The sequence below is a fragment of the Ochotona curzoniae genome, unplaced genomic scaffold, assembly GCF_017591425.1.
Source record: "Ochotona curzoniae isolate NIBS_2020 unplaced genomic scaffold, NIBS_Ocur_1.0 contig_2469, whole genome shotgun sequence".
NCBI classification, from domain to species: Eukaryota; Metazoa; Chordata; class Mammalia; order Lagomorpha; family Ochotonidae; genus Ochotona; species Ochotona curzoniae.
Genome location: NW_024465471.1, coordinates 1293214 through 1317663, shown reverse-complemented (window position 1 = coordinate 1317663; position 24450 = coordinate 1293214). Strand labels below are relative to the sequence as shown.

The following is a 24450-nucleotide window of genomic DNA, read 5'->3' as shown; positions in this document are numbered from 1 at the left end:
TCTCCTTGAATTTTGACAACTTTTAGCTTCATTGAAATTGGTGCTGAACTGATAGGTTTAAAGTGCTCACTATTTTATATGTTATTTCTGAATTTTGCCATTGTACAAGATTTTACTTACCTATTTACTGATTTATTTATCTAATCCTAGTTTCATAGTCTCAGAGGTTTCTCCTTTCCCCACTTTCCACTGATTTCCCCTATATTATTACAATATTACAGTCTTTCAACAATAGTAATAAATCCATTATTCTGCGTATAAGTGCATTGTAGGTATACACAAAGGCAGAAAGTGCAGCATCCTATTGTGAAGATGTACTTAATAGTTTCGTTGTGAGTCCTCCTTTTATTCACGAGTAGAGATGCATCCTACATTGCACCGTCACTTCTCTCTATGCTAGTCTCTATTACACAATTCAGCTATGAGAATATATGTACAAACATGTTTACCTATATATCTATTGATTTTGTATTTTGCATGAAGGCTGCCTTAAATCAGAGATAACATATGGTGTTTGTCCTTTTGGGATTGACTTGTTTCACTAAGCATCATGGTCTCTAGTTGGGACCATGCTGTTGCAAATATTAGAATTTCATTCTTTTTAATGGCTGAGTAGTATTCCACAGAGCAGATTTACCACAGTTTCTTTATCCACTCCTCATTTGACGGGCATCTGGGTTGTTTCCATGTCTTCACTTCATTGTAGACTGTGCTGCTGTAAATTTACGATTACAGGTCACTTTCTCATATGCAGATTTCATTTCCTTTGGATATATTGCCAGAAACCAGATAGCTGGATCATATGGTAGATGAGTTGTCAGTTCTCTTAGCACTCTCCATACTGATTTCCATGGTGGTCATACTACCCTACATTCCCACCAGCAGTGAAAGAGGGTAACTTTCTCCTCACATCCACGTCAGGAGGTGTTGTTAATAGAGTTCTGAATGAATGTAGGCCAATCTCTCTGGAGTTAGGTGGAAACTCAGTGTGGTTTTCATTTGCATTTCTTCATTAGCTGGGGAGCCTGAGCTTTTTTATAATGTGTTAGCCATTTCAATTTTTTAATTTGAAAAATGTCTGTTCATTTCATTCCCCCATTTCTTTCCAGGCTTGCTTGTTTTGCTGTTGTTAAGTTTCTGAAGCTCTTTGTAAATCCTGGATATTAGTCCCCTATCAGCTATGAGATTCGCAAGCCTTTTCTCCCATTTTGATGGTTGCTTCTTCACTTTGTTGATCATTTCCTGTGCTGTACAGAAACTTCTTAGTTTGATGTAGTCTCATTTGTTTATTTTGATTTTGACTGCATGTGCTTTTGGTGACTTTTTAAAGAAGTCTTTCCCAATGCCTATATCTTGCGGATTGCTTTTAATGTTTTCTACTAATAGTTTATGGCTTCTGGTGCAGAATAGGTCCTTGAAACATTTAGAGCTGATTTTTGTATAAAGTGAAAGGTGGGAGTCTTGCTTCTTATTTCTACAAGTAGCTATCCAATTGTACCAACAGCACTTGTTCAAGAGACCAGATCTTGTCAAAGGTTAGTTGACTATACATGTGTGGGCTCCCTTCTGGTGATTCTATTCTGTTCCATTGATCTTCTTCTCTGTTTCTGTAGCAGTACCAGACTGTTTTGATGACTACTGCTCTGTAGTATGTCTTGAGGTCTGGAATTGTGATTCCTCCAGCTGGATTATTATTCTTTGGAATAGCTTTTGCTATTCGTGGTGTTTTTTGCTTCCACTTTTGTATCAATTTTTGTATCATTTTTTCTGTTCCTGAAAAGAATGATTTTTGGATTTTTTAAAAATCATTTTATTTTTGATGATGTTTTCATAGTTGAGAGGATGCATGCCCATGTGGACCACCAATTAGAATGGGGAGGATTGAGGAATGCAGGAAAGTGGATGAGACAGTTGCCTCCAATTTCCTTTTTAATTCCTGTATCTGGGGAAAGTGCAAGAGAGAAGGGAAGAGGGCTGCTCCAAGCAGCCCAACCAACTCAGTACCCTGGAATGGGAGATGGCCACCCAATGTCATCCTGGGGTCCCCAGTGTGGAGCATGTTCTGAGGATACTGCTTAAGTGGTTTTGATACTTCTGAAGTGCTGTTGATCTCATCGCTCTAAGAATGAGGAAATCCTTCCAAGGTTCATTGGCTGACAAAGACCACCTTAGAGTTTCTGTTTGCACAGATACTTGTCCGGGAGAGTTGTCCAATTTATTCTGCTCTCCATGGTACTAGATGTCCTCTGCAGGCATCAATTAACTGGTTGTAATGTGCCCCATGGGAATCTGGGTGTGTTGTCTGCTGCACAGGATTCAGCTACAGAGGAGACCCAGTTCTGCCACATGCACTCCACGGTCAGACCACAAACCCTGGGATTCTCCCTGTGGTTGGAGTTCAGAGTCCAACTCTCTTGTGACCTGGTGGATATTGGCGTACCTCATTGTGGCTCTCGCCTATGCCAGTCAATGCTATGGACTGATTCTTACCTGCCACTTCCAGCCACAGCTCTCATGCTCACCAGCAGGAGCTGTAGCCTAGCAAGGGAGTTTCCTAGATTCCCCTACCAGGTCAGGTCCCAGTCCCAGATCTTGCATGTGCCAGTGGGTGCTGTTACCCAAACTGACATCTCTCTCCCAGTACTGGCACTAATAGGCAGGCACTGCAGCCTTGCCAAACTGGTTCACACCCATTCCAACTCTTGCTGGTGGGTGCTACATCCTAGTGTAGTCGGGGCATTAGGTCTGAGGGCCACATAGTCCTATTTTGATCCGTATGATGCCAAAATCGTTGAGTTTGGTCCCATCATAGCACATACGCAGCTTACTGTTGTCCCTTGCAGTCTTAACTTCTTTGCCACACTGTAAAAATGGCACCTGTTGTGCTACTACTAGAGTTCTTGTTCTGTTGGCCATCAGGTCTGAGAGCTACTCAGACATATCTTGGGTGGAACCTGTAGGAAACCACATTGTTGCACTTCACTGAGCCAGAAGTGACTTCACTCCCAGCTCAGTGCATTTCTGTGGGCATTTCTGTCCCATAGCCTTTGTCTCCCTACACAAAATGGCACCTGATTTGGCTCTAGGAGGTGAACTGGGCTGTGAAATCCACCCTGTTCACACACCGCCTGTCTGGGATATGCCATTCTATCTCTGCTCCTGGTCAAATCAAGCAGACCAGTAGGATGAGCAGTTCTTTGTCTGGGTTCACTCTATTCCTAGCCTTGTATTGTACATGCTTCAAGCCAGTCTGATGTCCACATACAGTCTCAGCTCTTGCTAATGGGTGTTGCGGCCTAGCCCAGCCATGCAAGGCCATCACCTTGTCTTACTGTCATGCATGCCAGCATGTACTACAACTGGACCCAGCCCAACCTGGCCCATAGACCAGGCTCACACAATTCTAACAAGTGCTAAATGCTTCCCTGGCCTGGCTCACTGCTAGCCCTGAATATGTGTTCCCCAAGGAGGCTGTAGCCTAGTAGGGAAGTTCCCCAAGTTCCGCTACCAGGCCTGCTCCCAGCCCTGGCTCTCATGCTTGCCAGTATGTGCAGCACCCTGGTTTGGCATGATTGGCACTCAGTCCCAGCCTCTGCATGTGCTGGTGGGTGTTTCAATCTGTCCCTGCCCAGCTTCCCCCAAGCAACAGCTCCTGTGAGTGTCAGGTGAGTTCCAGCAGTTCAGCCTGAATCATCTTGTCACCATCCCTACTCTCCATGAAAACTGATGAATGCTGCAGTCACACAGAGGTAGGCCCACAAGTTCCTTACAGAATCTGCTGCCAGCCCCAGTGCTGTAGCCCACCTGACTTAATCGACTCTCTGTTCTGACACTAGCATGTGGGTACTGTGGGTTAGCCCAGTCAGGCAGCCCCTCCAGCCCCAGATTTTGCATGTGGGAATGGGTGGCAGGCAAAGCTGTTTGTCTCAGTCCAGGTCTCAACAAGGGTGGGTCCCTTGGCTTGGTCCAGACATGTCCTCTGGTTTCCCCCTCTAAACTACCCCATCTCAGCTCCCTTGCCTTCCTATGAGTGCAGTGGCTCAGTCTGTGGAAACCCCCAGAAGTCATTCCTCTCAGGTCAAGCATACCCTCAGCCATTCCCACTGACCAGGCAATCTGCAGCAGGGATAGCATGTCCCACACAGTGTTCCCAGCATTGCTCATATATCTTTTTAAAACTTTTTTACTTAGTTTTATTATTATCATTTGATGATAGAGTTTCATAGGCCCTGGGATTTCCCTTATCCTCTCCTCAACTCCCTCCCCTTTACTGAGTTCCCCTATATAATTACTATGGTATAGTTCTTCATACACAGTCATTGTCCATCATTGTGGGCATGGGCAATGGCAGAGAGTCCAGAATCCTATTGTCAAGTTATAGTAAGCAGTTTCATTGGGAGTCCATCTTTGTCTGGAAGTAGAGATGCATACTGCATTGAATCCTCACATCTGCATATGATAGTCTCGTTTATATAGTTACTATACACCCCCTTAAATGAAAAGCCACAATACACAATCAACAATAAAGAGAAAAATAGAAATTTACAATGCCATGAAGTTAACTAACATGCAACTGAATGAATAATGTGTCACTGGATAAATCAAAAAGAAAATCAAGAACCTTCTTGAAGAAAATGATGCTGCTCTATGACCTATGAGTCAGTGAAAAATTTAATCAGAAGAAAGTATTTTGAAGAGATGAAACTAACAAAAAAATAAGAATCCATGAGATGTAGTTTCCAGTGATCTTTATTGGTGAGATAGGTCTCCTGTAAACAACAAATAAATGGGTTTTGTTTTTCAATCCAGCCTACTAATCTATGATGTTTGATTGACGAGTTTAAGCCATTTACATTCAGGGTTAATACAAATAGGTGGTAATTTGGTCCTGACATTTCATCAATAAGTTGCTCATTGGCTTAGTCTTTTGTTGTTATTTTACTGGAATGTTCTTCACATTTGCCTTTGGTTTTGGTGGGCGCTATATCTTTTCTCTGTCAAGAGAACATCTTGAAGTATCATTTGTGGGGCAGGTTTGGAAGAGGCATATTCTTGTGACTTTTCTTTACTGTGGAAGAATTTTATTTCATTTTCAAAGACAAAGGAAAGCTCTGCTGGCTACGTTATCCTGGGCCAACAATTTTTCTTTTCTTTTAGAATCTGGAATATGTCACTCCATTCTCTTCTGGCCTGTAGAGTTTCCTGTGAGAGGTCTCCTGTGAGTTTAATTGGTATTCCTTTATATGTCAGTTGATTTTTTCAGGTGCACACTTAAAGATCTTTTCCTTATGTTCGATTGAGGAGAGCTTGATGATCATGTGTCTTGGTGAAGATCGCTTTTTGGTCAATCCTGTTGGGAGTTTTGTGTCCCTCTTGGATGTTGTTTCCCAATTCTTTCTCTAGATTTGGGAAATTTTCCCTTATTATTTTATTAAATACATTTTTAAACCCAGCTTCTCTTTTTTCACCTTTTGTGGCTCCCATAACTCTTATATTTGGCCTTGTAACAGTGTCTTTCAATCCTTGAATACTTTTTTTGGCCTGATCCAGCTCTGCTTTCAGATTTTTGATTGGTTCCCCCTGGTGACAGAAAATATTTTCTAATTCTGAGATTCTTTCTTCTGCCTCCTTCTTTCTATTTTGGAGACTCCCCACTGTACTTTTAGTTTGCTCCACTGTATTCTTAATTTCTGATATATCAGCTTTCATCTGATTCATTTCCAGTGTGACATATTCCTTGAATTCCTTGAATGCCTGCTTTACGTGCTCGTCGTTGTTGATAAGAAGCTTTATAACAACTGTTTTGAATTCTGTATCCCCCATTTTCTCAATGTCTTCCTTAGTGAACTCTGAAGTTGGCAAAGGGTTTTGCTCCTTTGCAGGGGAGTCTTCAGTAGTATTCATTGTGCCTCTGTCTCTTCTTTTGCTCTTGGTCATTGTACTTCTGGTTAGCAGAGTCTTCTCCTTGGGGCAGGTTTCCAAGCTGTGTCACCCGCAGGTCTGCAATTTGATTTTACTTACTGTGGTTGGTCAGGGCTCTTTGTTTGCAGTCACTTGTGCCACTCTCTCCAGTGAGTTCCAGGTCTGGGTTCTTATGTTAGATTTCTACCATGGTCTCCATAGCCCCAGCTCCTGGCTCACCACTCTCCACTTTCTGTGATGCCGTGCTGAGGCTGCACGGTTGTTTGTGCAACCTTTCTCCCACTACTGGTTGGAGCAGGTCCTGGAATTAGGTAGACACCATGTGTCCTATATAGCTAGGTTGTTGTTGTTGTTGGTAATCTTGCCGCAACCTGTCAGGTGTTATGTCTGGGGGACACATGGAACTATTTTGACCCATACAATGCCATAGTCGGTATTATTTTCCTGTAGGACCACTGCAATGCACTAGTTGAGTCGCTCCCAGCTCAGCGCATGTGCAGCTCACTGTTGTCCCTTGCAGTCTTAACTTCCTTGGCACACCGTACAAAATTGCACCTGATGTGCCACTAGTGAAGTTCTTGATCTGCTGGCTGTCAGGTCTAAGGGCTACCTGGATCCATCTTGGGTGGAACCTGTAGGATGCCACGTTGTTGCACTTCACTGAGCCAGAAATGAATTCACTCCCAGCTCAGTGCATGTGCAGTCCTGCCCCATAGGCCTTGCCTCCTTAAACCAAATGGCGCCTGATTTGGCTCTAGGAGGTGGACTGGGCTGTGAAATCCACCCTGTTCCCACACTGCCCATCTGGGATCTGCCACTCTATCTCTGCTCCTGGTCAAATCAAACAGACCAGCAGGACAAACAGTTCTTTGAATGGGTTCACCTCCCATGCTCCCAGTCAAAGTCCCTTCCCACCTGGTTGCTGGTGGAGTTCTGGCTGCAGGTGCAGTTCAGATCTCTATTAGCTGAATGCTGCTGGGGTGCCAGTCACTGCAACACCACACCGTTGTGTCCGCTGCTTTCCTGTGTCTGTCAGTCTCCAGGTACCCCTCTGCTGTTGTTCTGTCCTCTCCTATTTCCTGGAATGTGCCCTCTCTGCTTCACACTGGATAATGTTTCTCCATCTGTTTAAACGTGTTCTTACCCTATTCTGCCATCTTGATTCTCTCAGTCACATATCTTAAAAACAATAATTTACTGCCCATTGTGTCTGCTCAGCTTGTGTGGCAATGGTCCTAGCATACATTGAAATTGTCTAAAAGCAAATGGGACATGAACACTTTTACAGGTATCGTTTTCAAGTACTTCTTTGGGTGATTTTATAAGTTCTTAAAGCCTACAAGAAAAAAAAAAAACTATTCTCTTCTTTTCTTCTTCTTGACTGACTTCCCAATAAATACTTATAAAATTCAATCTGCAAATATGTTTTGGAGACTAGCAAGCCTGGAAGTGAAGATATGTTGCAGTTGGCATCTCTACTGCAGAATAAAAGGAAGACTTCCAGTGAAGTAGTTAAATACACCTTCACAATATGATAGTAGATTTTCTGCCTTTGTCCTCTGTTCAATGACATGATGCAGTTAAATAGCTGAATGTTAAACTTGTGACTGTTACTAAATAATTGTACTACTATAATATGGGGAAAAAATGGCAGAAAGGAAAAATCGGGAAGGAGAAACGGAAGGGCAAAATGGTGGAGTCCCTTATACCTGTATCATGGAAACTAGTGAAAATAATTTTTTAAAAATCTGGTTCTCCCAATGAAATTGTTAAATACATCTTGACAATAGGATGCTAGGCTCGCTATACCTATGATGTCTAGGATAAAATTAAATAGCAGGATGATGGGCTTGTGCCTATCAAAATAATATAGTAGAAATAAGGGGGGGTTGGGAAGTGGAAAGAAAATCCCTGAACCTAAGGAAGTGCATTGTAAAAAAAATTTAACAAAATAAAAATTTAAAAATAATTGTAAAAAGAAAGAAAATCTGGGTCTCTAAAGGGGTGGCCGGGATCCAATACTTAAACTACTATCTACTGCCTCTCGGCACACACATTAGCAGTAACCTGAATCAGAAAAGCAGCCAGAACTGGAGTGCAGGAATTCTGATGTGGGATGCCGGTGTCAGAAGCCATGACTAGCTTCTGTGAGAAATGTATACTCCTCTGCTCTCCATTTTTTTAAAAAATGATTTATTTATTTTATTTGAAAGTCAGCATTGCAGAAAGAAGGAAAGACAGAAAGAGAAAGATATTCTATCTGCTGGTTCACTTCCCAAATGGCCGCAATGACCAAAGTTGAGCTGATCTGAAGCCAGGAGCCAGAAACCAGGAATCAGAAACTTCTTGCAGGTCTCCCACGTGGGTGCAGGGTCCCAACGCTTTGGGCCGTCTTCGACTGCTCTCCAAGGGCACAACCAGGGAGCTGGATGAGAAGTAGAGCAGCCAGGACACGGACATGAACTGGTGCCCATATGGGATACTGGTGCTATTGGGCAGGGATGGGGGGGAGGGAGAAAGTCAATTGAGCCATTGTGCCAGGCCCTCTGAGGTAGAATTCCTTTTTCCCCTTAGTTGCCTACAAGACTTTTTCTGAAGTTTGAATATCATAGTTTTTTGGTTGGGTTTTTTTTGGGGGGGGGTTGAATTTATTCTTTTCGATATTCTCTGGCCTTCCTGAAGCTGGTGTCTGACATAATTTGGGAAAAATGGATTCAAGTAAAAATCCACAGAGTGAATAAGTGTTTCCTTTTTCCATACAGATTTCCTCCTCCTAGAATGCCGAGATCTTTTCCATTCAACAAGTCAGTCATCTACAAAAAGACTGTGTTTGTAGAGTTCACAGATCAGCATTTCAATGTCGCCAAGCCCAGGACACCCTGGATGGGTAATGAAAAATATAGAATGTGAATCATGAAAATGAGTGTCTTGTTTCTTTTTTTTGTTAACATTTTATTATTATTATTATCATTTGATGATAGAGTTTCATAGGCCCTGGGATTTCCCTTATCCTCTCCCCAATTCCCTCCCTCCTCACTGAGTTCCCCTATATGATTGCTGTAGTATCGTTCTTCTTCCACAGTCATATATCCATCATTGCGGCATGGACAATGACAGAGAGTCCAGCATCCTATTGTCAAAACATAGTAAACAGTTTCATTGGGAGTCCATCTTTGTCTGGAAGTAGAGATGCATACTGCATTGTATCCTCACATCTGGGTATGTTAGTCTCCATTTTACAGCTACTGCACATCCCCTTAAATGAAAAGTCATGATACAAAATCAACAATAAAGAGAAAAATAGAAATTTACAATGCCATGAAGTTAAATGACATGTTGCTACATATGACAGTCTCCATTACGCAGCTACTATACATCCCCTTAAATGAAAAGCCACAATACAAAATAAACAATAGAAAGGGAAAAAAAAGAAATTAACAACACCAAGAAGTTAAATAATATACTACAAAATGCTCAATGTGTAGCTGAAGAAATGAAAATCAAGAACCTTCTTGAAGAAAATGATGCTGCTGTATGACCTATGAGTCATTGAGTGATTTAATCAAAATAAAGTGTTTTAAAGAGATGAAACCAACAGAAAACAACAAAATACATGCAAAATAGTTTCCATTGATTTTTGTTGGTGAAGTGTGTCTCTTCTAGACAATAAATAGATGTTGTTTATTTTGTACTGTGGCTTTTCATTTAAGGGGATGTATAGTAACTGTGTGATGGAGACTATCATATCCAGATGTGAGGATCCAATGCAGTATGCATCTCTACTTCCAGACAAAGATGGACTCCCAATGAAACTGTTTACTATGTTTTGACAATAGGATGCTGGACTCTCTGCCATTGTCCATGTCTGCAATGATGGACACATGACTGTGTATGAAGAATGATACTACAGCAATCATATAGGGGAACTCAGTGAGCAGCGGAGGGACTTGGGAATGCGATAAGGGAAATCTCAGGATCTACGTAGCTGTATCATCAAATGATAATAATAAAAAGTAGTAAAATTTAAAAAGTAACTCATTTTTAATTAGCATTCTTTGTGGCATTGCATGCTTCTCCACTGTGGCTTTGCTGTTCACTCTTGTCATACTAGGTTTTCTGTATTGCCCTTTGACAACATCGTATTCTTGCAGGTCTGCTGGGTCCCACCATTCAGGCTGAGGTTCATGACACAGTGGTCATTATACTCAAGAACATGGCTTCTCATCCTGTTAGTCTTCATGCTGTTGGTGTGTCTTACTGGAAAGTTTCGGAGGGTGAGTCAAATATCCTATTATTGTCATTCTAAGCACTGGAAGATTGAGATGTGTGTTTGTGATAGTGTCTATCTTTGTCCATTTTGTGTTGTTGACAAAGTATCTGCAACTGAGCACTCTACAGTTAAAAGATACATGTATCTCACAGTTTGGGTATCCAAGAGTATGGTGCCAGAATCAGCGTCTGACCAGGACCTAATGGCAGGGGCTTCTGTGTGAGAGAGGAATTGTATGATCTAGGAAACTTGGACTCTTTTTATTTTTTTTTTAAGTAACAACCTGTTTTTGTGATAACCAGTTCAGTCCCATCACACTGAGGAACAAGCCTCACTGCAGTTTCACACCTGGAATTACATCCTCAGCAGGGACTAGCATGTATTGAGTTCAAGATTGTAGAGGATTAAAACCTATAGTAATTCCAGAACTTGTGATCTGTCATACATATAAAGGTATGATACATATACTTGTGATACATATAAATTATGTTAAATTTTGTTCATGTAAAATGAATATAAATGAAATCAGCAGGGTATAGCTGAATACAAAGATTTAAGTGATTCAATATTGGAGTGCCTGGCTTGAGTTTCAGCTCCAGTTTTTGTTCCATTTCCTGTTCATGCGTGACTTAGGAGGCAGCAGATGATGGCTCAAGTGCTTAGAACCGTACCTCCACCCCTTGCCCTGTGCGAGACCTGGATGGATTCTCACTTCCTGATTTTTCTTTGGTGCAGGCTGTTGCACTATTTGGGGAGTAGACAGTACATGGGAGATAGTCTCCCTCCTCTAAATAAGGTTCATAAATCAGTAAATAATTTTAAATTATGCACCTGCAATATTTTCCCCCTTCCATCTCAGCTCTATTTTCCTTCTTTTTGGTTCCATTTTCAAGGGAGACATTCTAGGATAATGACAAATACAACCACTGGAAGTTCCAGGGTTATGAGTAGGGAAAAGCTTTTTCTCAGTGCTTCGTAGCGTTGGGTACTATGGGGGCATTAGAGAGAGGCAGCATGAGTCTAACTCAATCCAGAAACTAGACCTCTATCTCTCATCAGGGCAGAAACAAAAGAAAACAAAGAAAAAAGACTCAGAAATGGATTAAAGACCTAAGTGTGAGACTTGAAATTTGAAACTGTGAAGAAAACATCAAGGAGACACTTCAGAACATTGTAAATCAGGGCATTAAAAGAACACATATCAAAAGCAAAAATAGAAGAATGAAATTACATCAAATTTCCTGAATTCTTAAAAAGTTTCTGCATTGTGTCATAGTGGGTAAAATCATCACCTGCAACCCTGGCATCTCATAAGGATACCAGTTCACATCCTGATGCTCTATTTCTGATAGATACATATAACTTCTAGCAGTTTGGAAAAGTAGTGGATGATGATAAAAGTGCTTTGGACCCTACCACCTACATGGGAAACCCAGAAGAAGCCATTGGGTTCGGACTTTGGCCTGGCCCACTTGGCTGTCGCAGTCATTTGTAGAGCAAAACAGCTAATGGAAAATCTCTCTCTCTCTCTTTTCATCTCTTTCTGTTACTCCATTTTTAATATAAATAAAATCAATCTTTAAAAATCTTCTGGATGAAAAATGAGACAATCAACAGAGTTGAAAGACAATTTATAGAATTGGAGGAAATACAAGTTATACATCTGACAAGGAAATAATAATCAGAATATATAAGAAACTCAAACAACTCAGTAGCAAAACAACCAAATAATAAATTTCAAAAATGGTCAGCACACTTAAATAGACATTTCCCAAAGGAAGACATGCAAATGTCCAACATGGAAAAAATGCTCAACATGAAGTCATCATGGAAATACAAATCAAAACTGCAATATGCTATCATCTCACCTCACACTGTTATCGATAAGAGATAACTAGTATTGGTGAGAATACAGAGCAAAGGGAACCTTGGCCATTGTCGGTAAGAATGTAAATTAGAGCAGCCACTGTGGGAATCAGTGGGAGCTCCCTCAAACACTAAAATTAGAACTACCGTATGATCCAGCAAGTCCACTCATGGCTATGTATTCAGGGGGCATTAAATCAATCTGTTGAAAAGACATTTGCACTTGTATGTGTATCGAAGCACAATTTGCAACAGCCAAGAGAGGGAACCAATTCAAGTGTCCATCCAGTGATCAATGGAACAAGAAAATGTGGTATGAACACAATGAAATATTAACTATAAGAAAGACAAAATTGTATCATTTATAGCATGGATGGAATTAGAGGTTTTATGTTAAGTGAAATGATTCAACTACAGAAAAACCAGTATCACATGATCTCATTCATATGTGGAACCTAAAGAACTTAAATTAGAAGTACAATAGACCCTACACTGTGGCTTAACTGGCTAATCCTCCACTTGCAAATGCTAGGATCCCATATGAGTGCCTGTTTGTGTTTGGGCTGCTGGGATTAGAACCGGCATCCATATGGGATCCTGGCACATGCAACACAAGGACTTTAGCCACTAGGCTACCGCGCAGGGACCTCTACGTTACCTTAGCAAAAACAATGTTCAGACAAAACAATCTGAGCCTATGGCATGTTCATGCAGTAGAGGGGAAAGGTAATTCGACCTCACATGAAAAGCCTCTTGAAAAAGGAGGTTACTTATTATAAAAATGCCAGTGTTTTGTGGTTTTAGAAAACAGTGTGAATGTTTTAACTGCATTGATTGCTTGGGAACATCCTGCCTTGTTAATGCCCAGGATGATCGTGGAGAGCATAACAGAGGCACTGCAAGCCCCTGGAAAGCAGCTACGGAGCTGACTACATGGCTGGCAAATCAAAAGCAGCAGTAATGAAATGAAACCTAACAGATGAGATGACTTCTCATCAAATATTGATGAGCATTGTGAAGTGTGAGTTATATTGTGATTCCTTAAATCTTGTGAATATAGTCATCCATATGTTCTTATGTATATATCTTATTGATTTTTCAAGATTTCACCTACAGTAGAGTATGATAGATACAAAATATAAATGCATGTCTGAAAGAGAATATTTTAAACAAACACACAGTATGCAAATAGATGAAGCAGAAAACTATGAAGTGCTTCAGTTAAAAAGGATATTAGAATGATCATTGAAATGGGAATCTTAAATAACAGGAAGGTGGTTATAAACCGTAGTAGACTGTCAAATGATTTTTTGTGTTTTTTTTAAGTATAAATTTATTTTATTTTTGAGGATGTTTACATAATTGAAAGGGATGCTATGCCCGTAGGAACCATTGATTGGTGTGGGGAAGGTCAAGGAATGGGGGAAAGTGGATGAGACAGCTGCCTCCAATTTCTGTTTTTCTTCCCATATCAGAGAAAAGTGGGGAGAAAAGGGAAGAGGGCCACGCCCCAGCAGCCCTACTGGATCAGTACCTGGGGATGGGGAACGGCCACCCGATGTCATCCCAGGGTCCCCGATGTGGAGCATGCTCCGAGGATACTGCTTAAGTAGCTTTGCTAGTTCTGACATGCTGTTGGTTTCATAGCGCCAAGGTTGAGGAAATCCTTCCAAGGTCCATTGGCTGACAGAGTCCACCTCAGAGTGTGCACTAGCCCAGATACTCGCTGTCAAAGCTTGACTGGGAGAGCTGTCCAATCTTGTCTGCCCTCCATGCTACTAGATGTCCTCTGCAGGCATCAGTGAACTGGTTCTCATGTTCCCCATGTGCATGTGGGTGTGCTGTCTGCTGTACAGGATTCAACAACTAAGGGGGCCCAGTTCTGCCACATGCAGTCCATGGTCAGACCTCATACGCTGTGATTTTCCCTGTGGTTGGAGTTCTGAGTCCAGTGGTCCAGTTGGGGGTTGGGCGTATCCCCAAAGAAACCTTGCCAAAGGTGACCCCAGGCCTGACTCTTGTGTGTGCCAGCCAGTGTGGGGACTGGCTCAGCCCACTGCTACATCAGTGCACACACACACACGCTGGTGGTTGCAGTCGCTTGTTCAGTTCTGTCCCTAGCCCCATCTCATACACAAACCAATGGATGCTGTGGCCCAGTCTAACCTTGCCTACCACACGTTCGGCCCTCACACACATCAGCAAGAACTGCAGCCTAGTTGGAGTTACCCCCACTAACCTCCACCAGGCCCACTCCCAGCTATGATTTCTGCACATGTCAGTATGTACAGCAGACTGTTCCAGTCTGTCCACATCTTACTAGTCTCTCATACACATCAGTGGGCATTGGAGCCTAGCTCAACCCAACCAACCCCACCATTCAGCCCACATGCTGGCAGGTGCCACTGTCTGTCTAGTCATGCCCATCTCCAGCCCTGATTCTCATGCTCACCAGTGGGAGTTGCAGCCCATCAGAGAGTACCCAGACTTTCCCTACTGGGTCTACTCCCAGCCCCAGATCTTGCACTGTTCAGGTGGTTCTATGGTCTAGTCTGCCCAACCAGCCTGCACTTTGGTTCATGCATGCACCTGTGGATATGGTCACTTAGCCCAGCCTGGCTGTCCCCCTAACCTAACTCACATGCAGGCCAGTGTACTTTGTGGTCCTGGCCAGCCTTGTCTGCCCCCAGTTCCAGTTCTCACACTCACCAGCAGGAACAGTGGCCCAACAGGGGAGCTCCCACGGATACCCTATGAAGCATGCCCCACATCCTGGGTCTTACTTGTGCTGGTGGGTGTTGTGGTCCAGACTGGCATGGCTCACCTAACCTTGGTATTCCCCAGTGGGTGCTGTAGCCTGGGTTGGCCTGGTCTGCCCCATTTCAGCTCATACTGGCAGGTGCTAAAGCCTAGCCCAGCCTAGCCCAGCCTAGGCCAGCCCAACCAGTCCCCAGTCCTGGCCCTAATGTGACAGGCCCAATCTGACCTGTCCTGCACCCCATCCCAGTTCTCAAATCTGCCAGTGGATGCTATAAACTGGTCCAACTTGGCCTGCCCCCAGACCTGATCCACTTGTATGCTGGCAGGTACTATAATCTGGCCTGGTCTGGGCTGCTCCCAGCTTTGATTTTTGTTCTCATCTGCAGACTGTGTACTGACAGAGGAGTTTCTCAAGCTTCCTGTCAGGTCACCCCCCAGTTGCAGATCTTGTACATACCAGTGGATTCTTGACCCAGCCTGATTTGGTCAGCCTCCTGTCCTGGCAGGTACAATGGCCTTGCCTGACCAGTCCACACCCATTCCAGCTCTTACTGTTGGATGTTGCAGTCCAGCCATTCCTACCTGATCCACCCCAGACCCAGCTCCAGCATGTTTCAGTGAGTGCACAGTCCTAGTTCAATCCATCCTACACCCACTCTGGATCCTGTGAGCACCAGCAGATGCTGAAGCCTAACCCAGTCTGGTACATCCCAGACCCAGTCTACACCCATGCTAAGGCATGCTGCAGTCATGTCTAACCTAATTTGCCACCCAGTTCTGTCTCTCATGTTCACCGGTGGGAACCACAACCCAGCTGGGGCATCCCCTTAGCTCCACAAGCAAGCTCACTTCCAGCCAGATATCTTGCACATGTCAGTGGTTGCTCTGGCTCTGCCCAGCATAACCCGTCTCTTGTCTTGGTCTTTGCCATCAGATGCTGCAGCTTGGCCTTATATGGTCCACATCCAGTCCCAACTCTCACTGGTGGGTATTGCAGTACAGTCCTGCCAGGTCTGCCCCTCATCTTTGGCTTTTATGCAAACCAGTAGGTGAGATAGCCTGGCCTAGTCCAGTATGACCTGCACTCTAGCCTGGCTCCCGCACATGCCAGTGTGCTGAGATTTGGCCCATCCCTGCCCCCACCCGAACCCCCCAAACCAACCCATATACTTGCTGACAAGTGGAGTTGCCTTGGCCGGCCCGCCCAACACCCAGGCCTGACTGTTTTTCTGCCAGCAGTGTAACAGTTGTCTAGGTACACTGCAACCTGGGCAGCAGCCTACAGTTGGGGGCAAACAGGATATTAAAAACTAATTTGCAGAACTAACCCAACCTTCAGAAGCCCAGCTGCTAGTGACATGTCAAAGTAAAAGGGACTGAGTGCACAAGAAAACAGACCCTGTATGATGGAAATAGTTCTTCTAAGATAAAAGATATATCTCAACTAAAAGACATGGAGAAGATTGCTCCCAACAAAAAAATCATTACTGCTATGATGGCAAAAACTCAGTTGACTGTGAGAGGGCTTCTGCCAGCAAAGCTCTCCATGCAAGGTAAAGTAACTTGGAGGTTCTGGAATCTCGATTGTCTGAGGAAGCCAGAGCATACAAACCTACAGAAAAACATTAGAGCACTAAAAGTGGCTGACATGAACCATGAGAGCAAAAGAGGTTTTTTTTCCACTGTGGGAACAAAGTGTACAGCTAAAAACAGAAGCTAAAAAATATGAAGACTGTAACCCACAAGTTGTAGAAAAATACATTAAGCAAATAAAATAACAAAAGCTGCTAACAGATGAGCTGACATATTTGCAATAAAATCTTGGGCCAAAAGAAAATTTGAATTGTAAGAAACAAAATTGGTAAAAAGAAAAAAAAGGAATCCTGGAAGACTTTGACTAGATACACTGAAATATTTGCTGCTGGGGAAGAATCTGTGAACTTGTGAATATGTAAATCACTGCGGTTTCCAACTCAAAGTACCTAATTGTACACGATATACTTACCTGTCATGTTTATCATTTTATTAATTTTAGATAAGTATAAAATGCAAAAACTCATTTGTGTTTCTTTTTTTAAATTATTTGTTTTTATTAAAAAGGCAGATTTATAGAGAAACAGAAAGATCTTCTCTCTGCTAGTTCACTCCCCAAATGGCCTCACTAGTCGGAGCTTAGCTGATCCAAAGCCAGGAGCCAGGAGTTTCTTCTGGGTCTCCTCTCAGGGGTTTCCTGAGCAGCAGGCCCCCCAAAACACAGAGGAGGTGAGGTGACATTGTTTAGCAGTAGCAAGAACAACTGGGGCTAGTCTGACCGAGCATGTCCATTTACTGTAAAGCATGTGCAACTTACATAGACTAAGAAAGGAGAAGGCAGAAAGGTGTCTTATCTCCCAATAGTCCTCCCACACAATGATACTGTAATTGGCTAGAAGGCATGCCAATCTCTCTGGACCCTCCAATCATGTAGTAGGTCACTTACAACATGCATGGCTCACAGGTATGCCTCAGGTCATATTCACCATGTGTGGCTGGCAGGTAGGCTGTGGGTCTCATTTAACTTCTCAGAGTTGCTTATCAAGGAAGTCCCAGCACAGCCCATACAAGGGCAGAGAAGGGAGGCTAGGGTGCAGCCCACAATTTTTGCCTGTATGGTCAGCGGTCAGGCCAGCTTGAGATCTCATTGAGTCAAGACCATTGTCAGGGGATTCCCCCGGGGGACATGGTGCGTCACATACCTGTGGCTTCCCACATAGGCCAAGCAGGTAGAGATCCAGGGACAATCTCTCACAGTCTTCCACGTGGGTGCAGGGTCCCAAGGCTTTTCAGGCCATCCTCTACTGCTGGAAAGGTCACAAACAGGAGCTGGATGGGGAGTGGAGTAGCTGGGACATGCACTGGTGTCCACATGGGATTTCAGTGCTTGCAAGGGGAGGATTAGCCAATTGAGTCATTGTGCTGGGCACCATTTTCATTTCTTATTCATGTAAATTCCTATATGACTACAGGTGAAACTGCTAGTTGCAGAAATGGAATCTTTAGTTACTGTGGATGTCCTATATATAAGAAATTCACTGGAGTTTCATTAGGTTTATACTAACTTTTTAAATTTTGCAGTGATTGCATTGTAGCATGCAGATGAATATATAATTATTCATAATGAAATTATACACTGGCTAGAATTGACTTTACATTAATCTGAGTGATGTTATAACTGTTGGACAATTCGTTTATGTGAAATTGCATGTTTGCTGCCAAAATAACAGCAAAGGGGGTTCTTTCCTAGGAAAGGAGTGTAATTCAGTTTTGGAGAGGAAGAAGCACGCATCCTAGCCTTTCAAAAGAAGTTGTGCAGCAAATCTGATTCTTATATGGAATCTATTGGTGACAATAACCATAATGTGTTTCTTGGAGTGCACCATAAGACTATAAATCACAATTTTATCCTTTTTTGCTTTAGGCGCCGAATACAATGATCAGACCAGTGAAAGGGAGAAAGAAGATGATAAAATCTTTCCTGGTGGGAGTCATACCTATGTGTGGCAGATCCTGAAAGAGAATGGTCCAATGACCTCTGACCCACCATGTCTCACCTACTCGTATCTTTCTCATGTGGACTTAGTGAAAGACCTGAATTCAGGTCTGATTGGAGCCCTGTTAGTATGTAGAGAAGGTAAGTGTTAACTAGCATGTAATTAAGATGAAATAGGCAGAGAAGTACAAACAACCTAATCTATTCATAACAATATTGTGCTCTTTCCTCTGGAAGAGACTTCTTCCTCCTATCATCTTGTCCATGGAAAGTAAGCAAATGTAATGGAAAGTAAACTGAGAGGAAAAAATTGTCCGCTGTATACAACCACAATGAGCTAAGCTGGCAACAAGAGCCGGCAAGTTCCAGAATGAGGTTTCTACTCAAAAAGTATTTAGGGTTACATAAAGACTGAGTCTGGTAGCTAGTTTGTCACCTGTACACTGAAAACATACAAAAATATGAGAAAGGTAAGCATTTACTTCTATTTATTAACTTGTTATTCTAAAGAAAAACTTTTATCCAAGCCTGTTCTTAACTTACAGAATTGACAGCATAAACCAAATTAGGAAATATATTTTGCATAATTTGTTTTTTTGTTAGGAATCAAAAATAATTTTAGTATTGCTTCTGGTGAGATAAAATTCAAATTCTAATATCTGGGATTCTTCCTTGCCCAAAAAGTAGTTTAAAAATTAATATGTTCTGTGAAATACTCTGCAAATTCCAAATCACAAGAAATACACAAAATAGAACTATACTAAAAAGTGCTTATAAATGAAAACTACAACAATTATAATTTTTCCTACTTGACAAGGTATTGTACATAAACTGTGCCAACATATAGAAATGGCTCAGCCTCCAAGGACACATTCCACTTTTTACTTACATTTTAGGACTAGCTTTAATCTCAAAATCACATATCCACACATTTATTTCCTTTTTTGTTGATGTTTCTTAAACTTAAATGCATGGTTTGTTAAGCAAAGTATATGAAAGAATATTTACCATGTCTGTTATGTGTAACACACAGGAACAGCTTTTGTTATACATACAGGTACTTTATAATAAATTTAAAATTTATAAATGCAGGTATCAAAAACAATTCTGAACATATTTTTATACCACTAATAGCACTCACACCATTTCAAAACTCAACAGTTTGTGACGGCATTCACTGTACTTGCTACTTACACAGTTCCTGCTGCAGCTCTGTCACTAAGCAGGATGGATGCACATGTCACTGCTGCTTGTCCTTCCTGGGAGTTTTCTTTTTCAGAAACACCTATTTCCACTGCCATTTGGCACGTCTCACCATGCTTGCATCTTGTAAACCCGAATCCTACTTGGAGCACTCCAGGTTTATATTTAAATGACGGTGCCTCAACAAGAGAAAGACAAATTGTGCCATATTTTTCCTCCTATTACCTGAAAACATAATGGGTATATATATATGTATTTAAAATATATATTTAAAATATATTCTTACAAATATCCTGGTTACGTATGCCAGCTGGAATTCCTTACTGAATATGTGGGTATTTTGCATTGTGCTGTTTAATCAAAACATTACTATGAGTAGAAGGTTGTTGATTTAAGACAAGTTTGAGAGCCACTAAAATGAATTACTGTATGTCTGTCCTTCGGGTGGCTGTGGAAGCTTCACATTTCCTTTGGACATCATTAGACACCTCAGCTCCTGAAGTGCAACTTTTTGCTCTTGGAATTTTGCTCTGTGCATCCACCATTCCAGTGATATTATTTGTCCCATTTATATTAATTTTTGTCATAAATATAACTGATCGTGGAGCTTCTGGGTAGTTAGGCCCACACTCTACTTTCAGGCTCTGTATCCTGTTCTGGTAATGTGTCCTTGGTGGCCCCATTATGCCTGTCCACCTTGTGTCATATCTTCATTGTCTGTGAGGCCCAGCTGACCACACCATCACCTACTCCTTTCTGTCCTTCTCCAAGTTCTTCCAACAAGCGAAAATGATGAGGAACTTTAACTCCTGTGTAGACTGCCATCATCTTCTCCTTGCATAATCTGTTTTAATCTTGTTTCTTTATGGTGTAATAAGCTTCAGTGAGCTTTTTTCTTGTTCCAACTACAACTTAGTTGCTTAAAATAATAATAATCATTCGTAATCTTTAAGTTTTGTGGGTCTCATGAAATTTGGAAATGTCTTGACTTAGTGGCCTTTTCCAGGTTATCTTCTGAAGTTGCCCAGAACTAAGAGAATCCTTGTATTAGCTTTTATTACTATTGCAAAATACTGGAGGCAAGGTACTTTAATAAAAGCAAAGAGGTTTAAAGATAAAAAGTTGAGGAGCTGCACTAATGATAGCCTTTTGGATGGCAGATTCCTGAGGCATCCCAGAGCATCGCACGGTGAGAGACAGAGACTACTTTCTCTTCCTCTCTCGTTATACAGCTGCCAGGATCCAATCATGGGAACTCCAACCTAATAGACTTTTCTAATCCTAATGCACTCCCAAAGTCCCCACTGAAATCTGTATCATCCTCCAAAATTAGGTAGTAATATTTCTACTGCATTAGTTTTTTGAAAATATATGTAGTTCAAAGGCAGAGTACTGGCCACGGGGCCGGGGCAGGGAGTGGTCAGTGCTGGGCATGGGGTAGAGGCCAAACAGAGGAGAGAATGAGTGAGCAATTGAGTGACTTCTCTTCTATCTGTTCGTTCACTCCTCCAATGGCCACAAGAGCTGGGGGTGGAGCAGGCCAAAGCCAGGCCCAGAACTCCATCTGTGTCTTTTCTTAATTTTTAAAAATTTCTTTATTTTATGACACCGTTCAATAAGCACTGGTTTCCCCTGCCCCCATCGTTCTCCCCGCCAGTCTTTCAGTAGTGCCTTCAGCAGCCCATCACACTGCCATTGAGGTGTCTCCCAACAATGTAGGGGTTTATCTGTTGTTTCGCTGTGAAACCATCATTGTATTAGAAGTACAGGGATAAACTTCTGTTTCTGCCTATGCACATATTTATTTCTGCGGCACTTCCATTATACCTCCCCTTAAGTACTATCCCCCTCGGGATGAGAAGGAAAATAAGAAAAAAAATGATAAAATAGTGACTATTCATCTCCATGGTGTTGTCAAACTCATAGCAGGGGTATCAATGTGATGCTAGGGTGGTGCAAAAGAGTGTCCAGTATCTTCCTGCAGAAATTCATGCTAGCGTATAACCCGTGTGGTTCTAATGGGAATATAGTACAGACTAGATCATCATTACCCATGGGTAGTAGTAATAACAGTGCTTAAAGGGGTATTTACAATCTCAGGTGAACATATGCAATCAGTCTCTTATGAATTATTGATTAATAGATTACATGACAAGATCTTATTGTGTATGGTATAGACAGCTAGGAAGTGTGATAAGATATAATTTTTAGATTTGACATAGTATTATATTAAGGCAAATATATGATATCTGGCATTTTGGGATTGGTGTGTCTTGAACACGGGTGCATGGGACCAGGCCCTTGGGCCATCTGCTGCTGCCTTCCCAGGTGCATTAGCAGAGCAGCAAGACTTGAACCCATGGTTCTATATAGGATGCTGGCTCTTCAAGTTGAAGTGCAACTTCAGTTCCAACATCTGTCTTTGAGACCATATCTCTAAGGCCACTTCATGTATTTTCACATACTGAGTTCAATTTCATACCCTTAGTTGATAAAGTGCTAAAATCACAGCATGTTGTTTGCGGAATCTAAAGGCTAATGAAAAATAAAATCATTGAATCATAAGCACTTCTGAATGACTTATAAATAAATAAGTTTAAAATCAAAATAATTCTTTGACAAATTTGAGTTAAAAAGAAAACAGAATTTATAGTTTCAGGTAAGATGTAATAAACACACTCTACCATTGATCACTCACTAAACTCATTGATATAATCTTGACAAAATATACTTCCCAGCTCCCTGAAAATTCTGAAAAGAAAGTACAACAGGAAGACACAGAGAAGACACTAGAATTTAAAATACCACCAAACTGGAGGAAATTTTAGCTTTTTTCTCATGTTTTTAATTGCATAAGGTGAACGAAATATGTATATATATATCTATGCATATATATATACATACACACACATATATATATTTAAGAGTGTAACGGTACTTCCTACCCTCCCCTCTCCCACTCCCGCTCTTACTCTCCCTTTTTCTTCTTATTTTTGTTAACTTTTACAATAGCATACTTTCAACTTATTTTTCAGTGACAGTCTTAACCTTTCAATAAAGAATTCAACAAGTTGTAAGTAGAAAAATCGTTGTTTCTCAAAAATATGTTAAAAGGGCTGTAAACATTAATCATCTCATGTGCATATATTAGCAAGGAAAGCATACGACATTAACAAGGAACTAACTTGTTTCAATGAGTATGGTGCATATAAATCATATTTTCTTTATTCAGTTATCAGTTATTAGAAATCTGGAATGATTCCATATTTTAGCCGTTGTGAACTGAGCTTCAATAAACATGAGGGTACAAATAATCCTCTTATATTCGGATTTAACTTTGGATAAGCAGCCAAGGGTGGAATGGCTGTCATATGATCAATCTATTTTAGGATTTCAGAGGAATCTCCATGCTGTCTTCCATAGTGGCTGTACCAGTTCCAACAGTGTATGACAGTGCGTTTTTTTCCAGATCCTCACCAGCATTTGTTCTTGTTTGATTTTCGGGTGATGGCATAGTAACTGGGCAAGGTGAAACCACACTGTGATTTTTATCTGCATTTTCCTGATTGCTGGTGATCCTGAGTATTTGTGTTTTTGATGGCCAGTTATATTTTATATTTCATCCTTTGAAAACTTGGTTCTTGTGCTCACCTGCAGGGACTGTATCCTGACAGAACAGTTTCTCAAGCTCCTCTGTCTGGTCTCCTCCCAGTTGCAGATCTCGCACACAGCAGTGAGTCCTTGGCCCAGGTTGATTTTGTCTACCTCTTGTTCTGATAGGAACAGTGGCCTTGCTCAACTAGCCCACAGGCATTCTGATTCTTACTGTTGGTTGTTGCAGCCCAGCCACACCTGACTCATGCCCAGACACAACTCTCATGTGGTTCAGCAAGTGTCAAGACCTAGCCCAGCCTGTTCTATACTAACCTGGTTACTCATGAGTACCACTGGGTGCTGCAGCGTAGCCCAGTCTGTCACTCTCCAGTCCCAGTCCACACCCGCACTGAGGGAGGCTATAGCCATGGCCAGGCCAGCCTGCCACCCTCATTCCAGTTCTCATGGTCACTGGTGGGAATCCCAACCCAGCTGGGGTGTCCCCTTAGCTCCCCAGGCAGACTTGTTCCCATCTAAAGTTCTTGGGCGTGCCAGCAGGGATTGCAGTTACACAAGACCACCCCAAGTCAAGCTAACCAGTAGGACTTGTATTTCCACAGGGTTGGGCCCACACTTCCCCCACAGAATCTATCCCCAGACCTAGTTCTCTTGCATGCTGGTTAGTGTAATGGCCTTGCCTAATGTGACCCATCCCCTGTTCTGACACTTAGTCAGGTACTGGGGTCTAGCCCTGCCAGACAGGCCCCAGCCCTAGCTTTCATGTGGGCTGGCATGTGGCAGTCAGCAATATTCCAGCTAACAAGCCCAACTCAGGACTCCCATGTGGCCTGATGCATCAGTCAGACCGGTATGCATCTTCAGGTCTCTCCCTTCCAAACCACCAGGTCTCATTCCCCTTGCTTACCTGCAAGTAGAGTGGCCCTGTCAGGAGTTATTCCGCATCCACACTTATCCATGGATGTTCCTAGACAGCAATTTGTCACCCCAAGGCCCCAGAGCTTGCTGCTGGGAGGCCAGCAGGCTTCTACCAGCACCATTGACACTCCGGCTGCTAAAGCCAGGATGGCGCCAGCTGCATTTAAGCAGTCAATGCTGTGAATTCCTGGCTTGGAAAACTAGGTTGTGCCCCTCCTACCAAGCAAAAGTGGCTGGTGGGGTCGCAGGTCCTGTATGGGTGCCCAACCTGGGTACTAAGTTTTTTTGTGATGATTTTATATCATGCAACTTTGCCAAGCTCTGTTATGAGCTGCAATAATCTCTTAGTATAGTCTTTTGGTTTGCCTTA

At 42.2% G+C, this 24450-nt stretch overlaps 1 protein-coding gene and 2 pseudogenes across 1 annotated transcript in view; 2 read left to right on the top strand and 1 right to left on the bottom strand.

Annotated features, from left to right (window-relative positions):
* F8 (coagulation factor VIII) overlaps window positions 1–24450 on the top strand; it is a 107213-nt gene that overhangs the window by 9920 nt on the left and 72843 nt on the right. Inside the window, 3 exon segments of the mRNA XM_040974685.1 lie at window positions 8685–8809; window positions 10074–10196; window positions 18276–18488. Coding sequence (XP_040830619.1) covers window positions 8685–8809; window positions 10074–10196; window positions 18276–18488 — 461 coding nt within the window.
* LOC121152536 lies at window positions 16177–16834 on the top strand (annotated as a pseudogene).
* LOC121152546 lies at window positions 19963–20375 on the bottom strand (annotated as a pseudogene).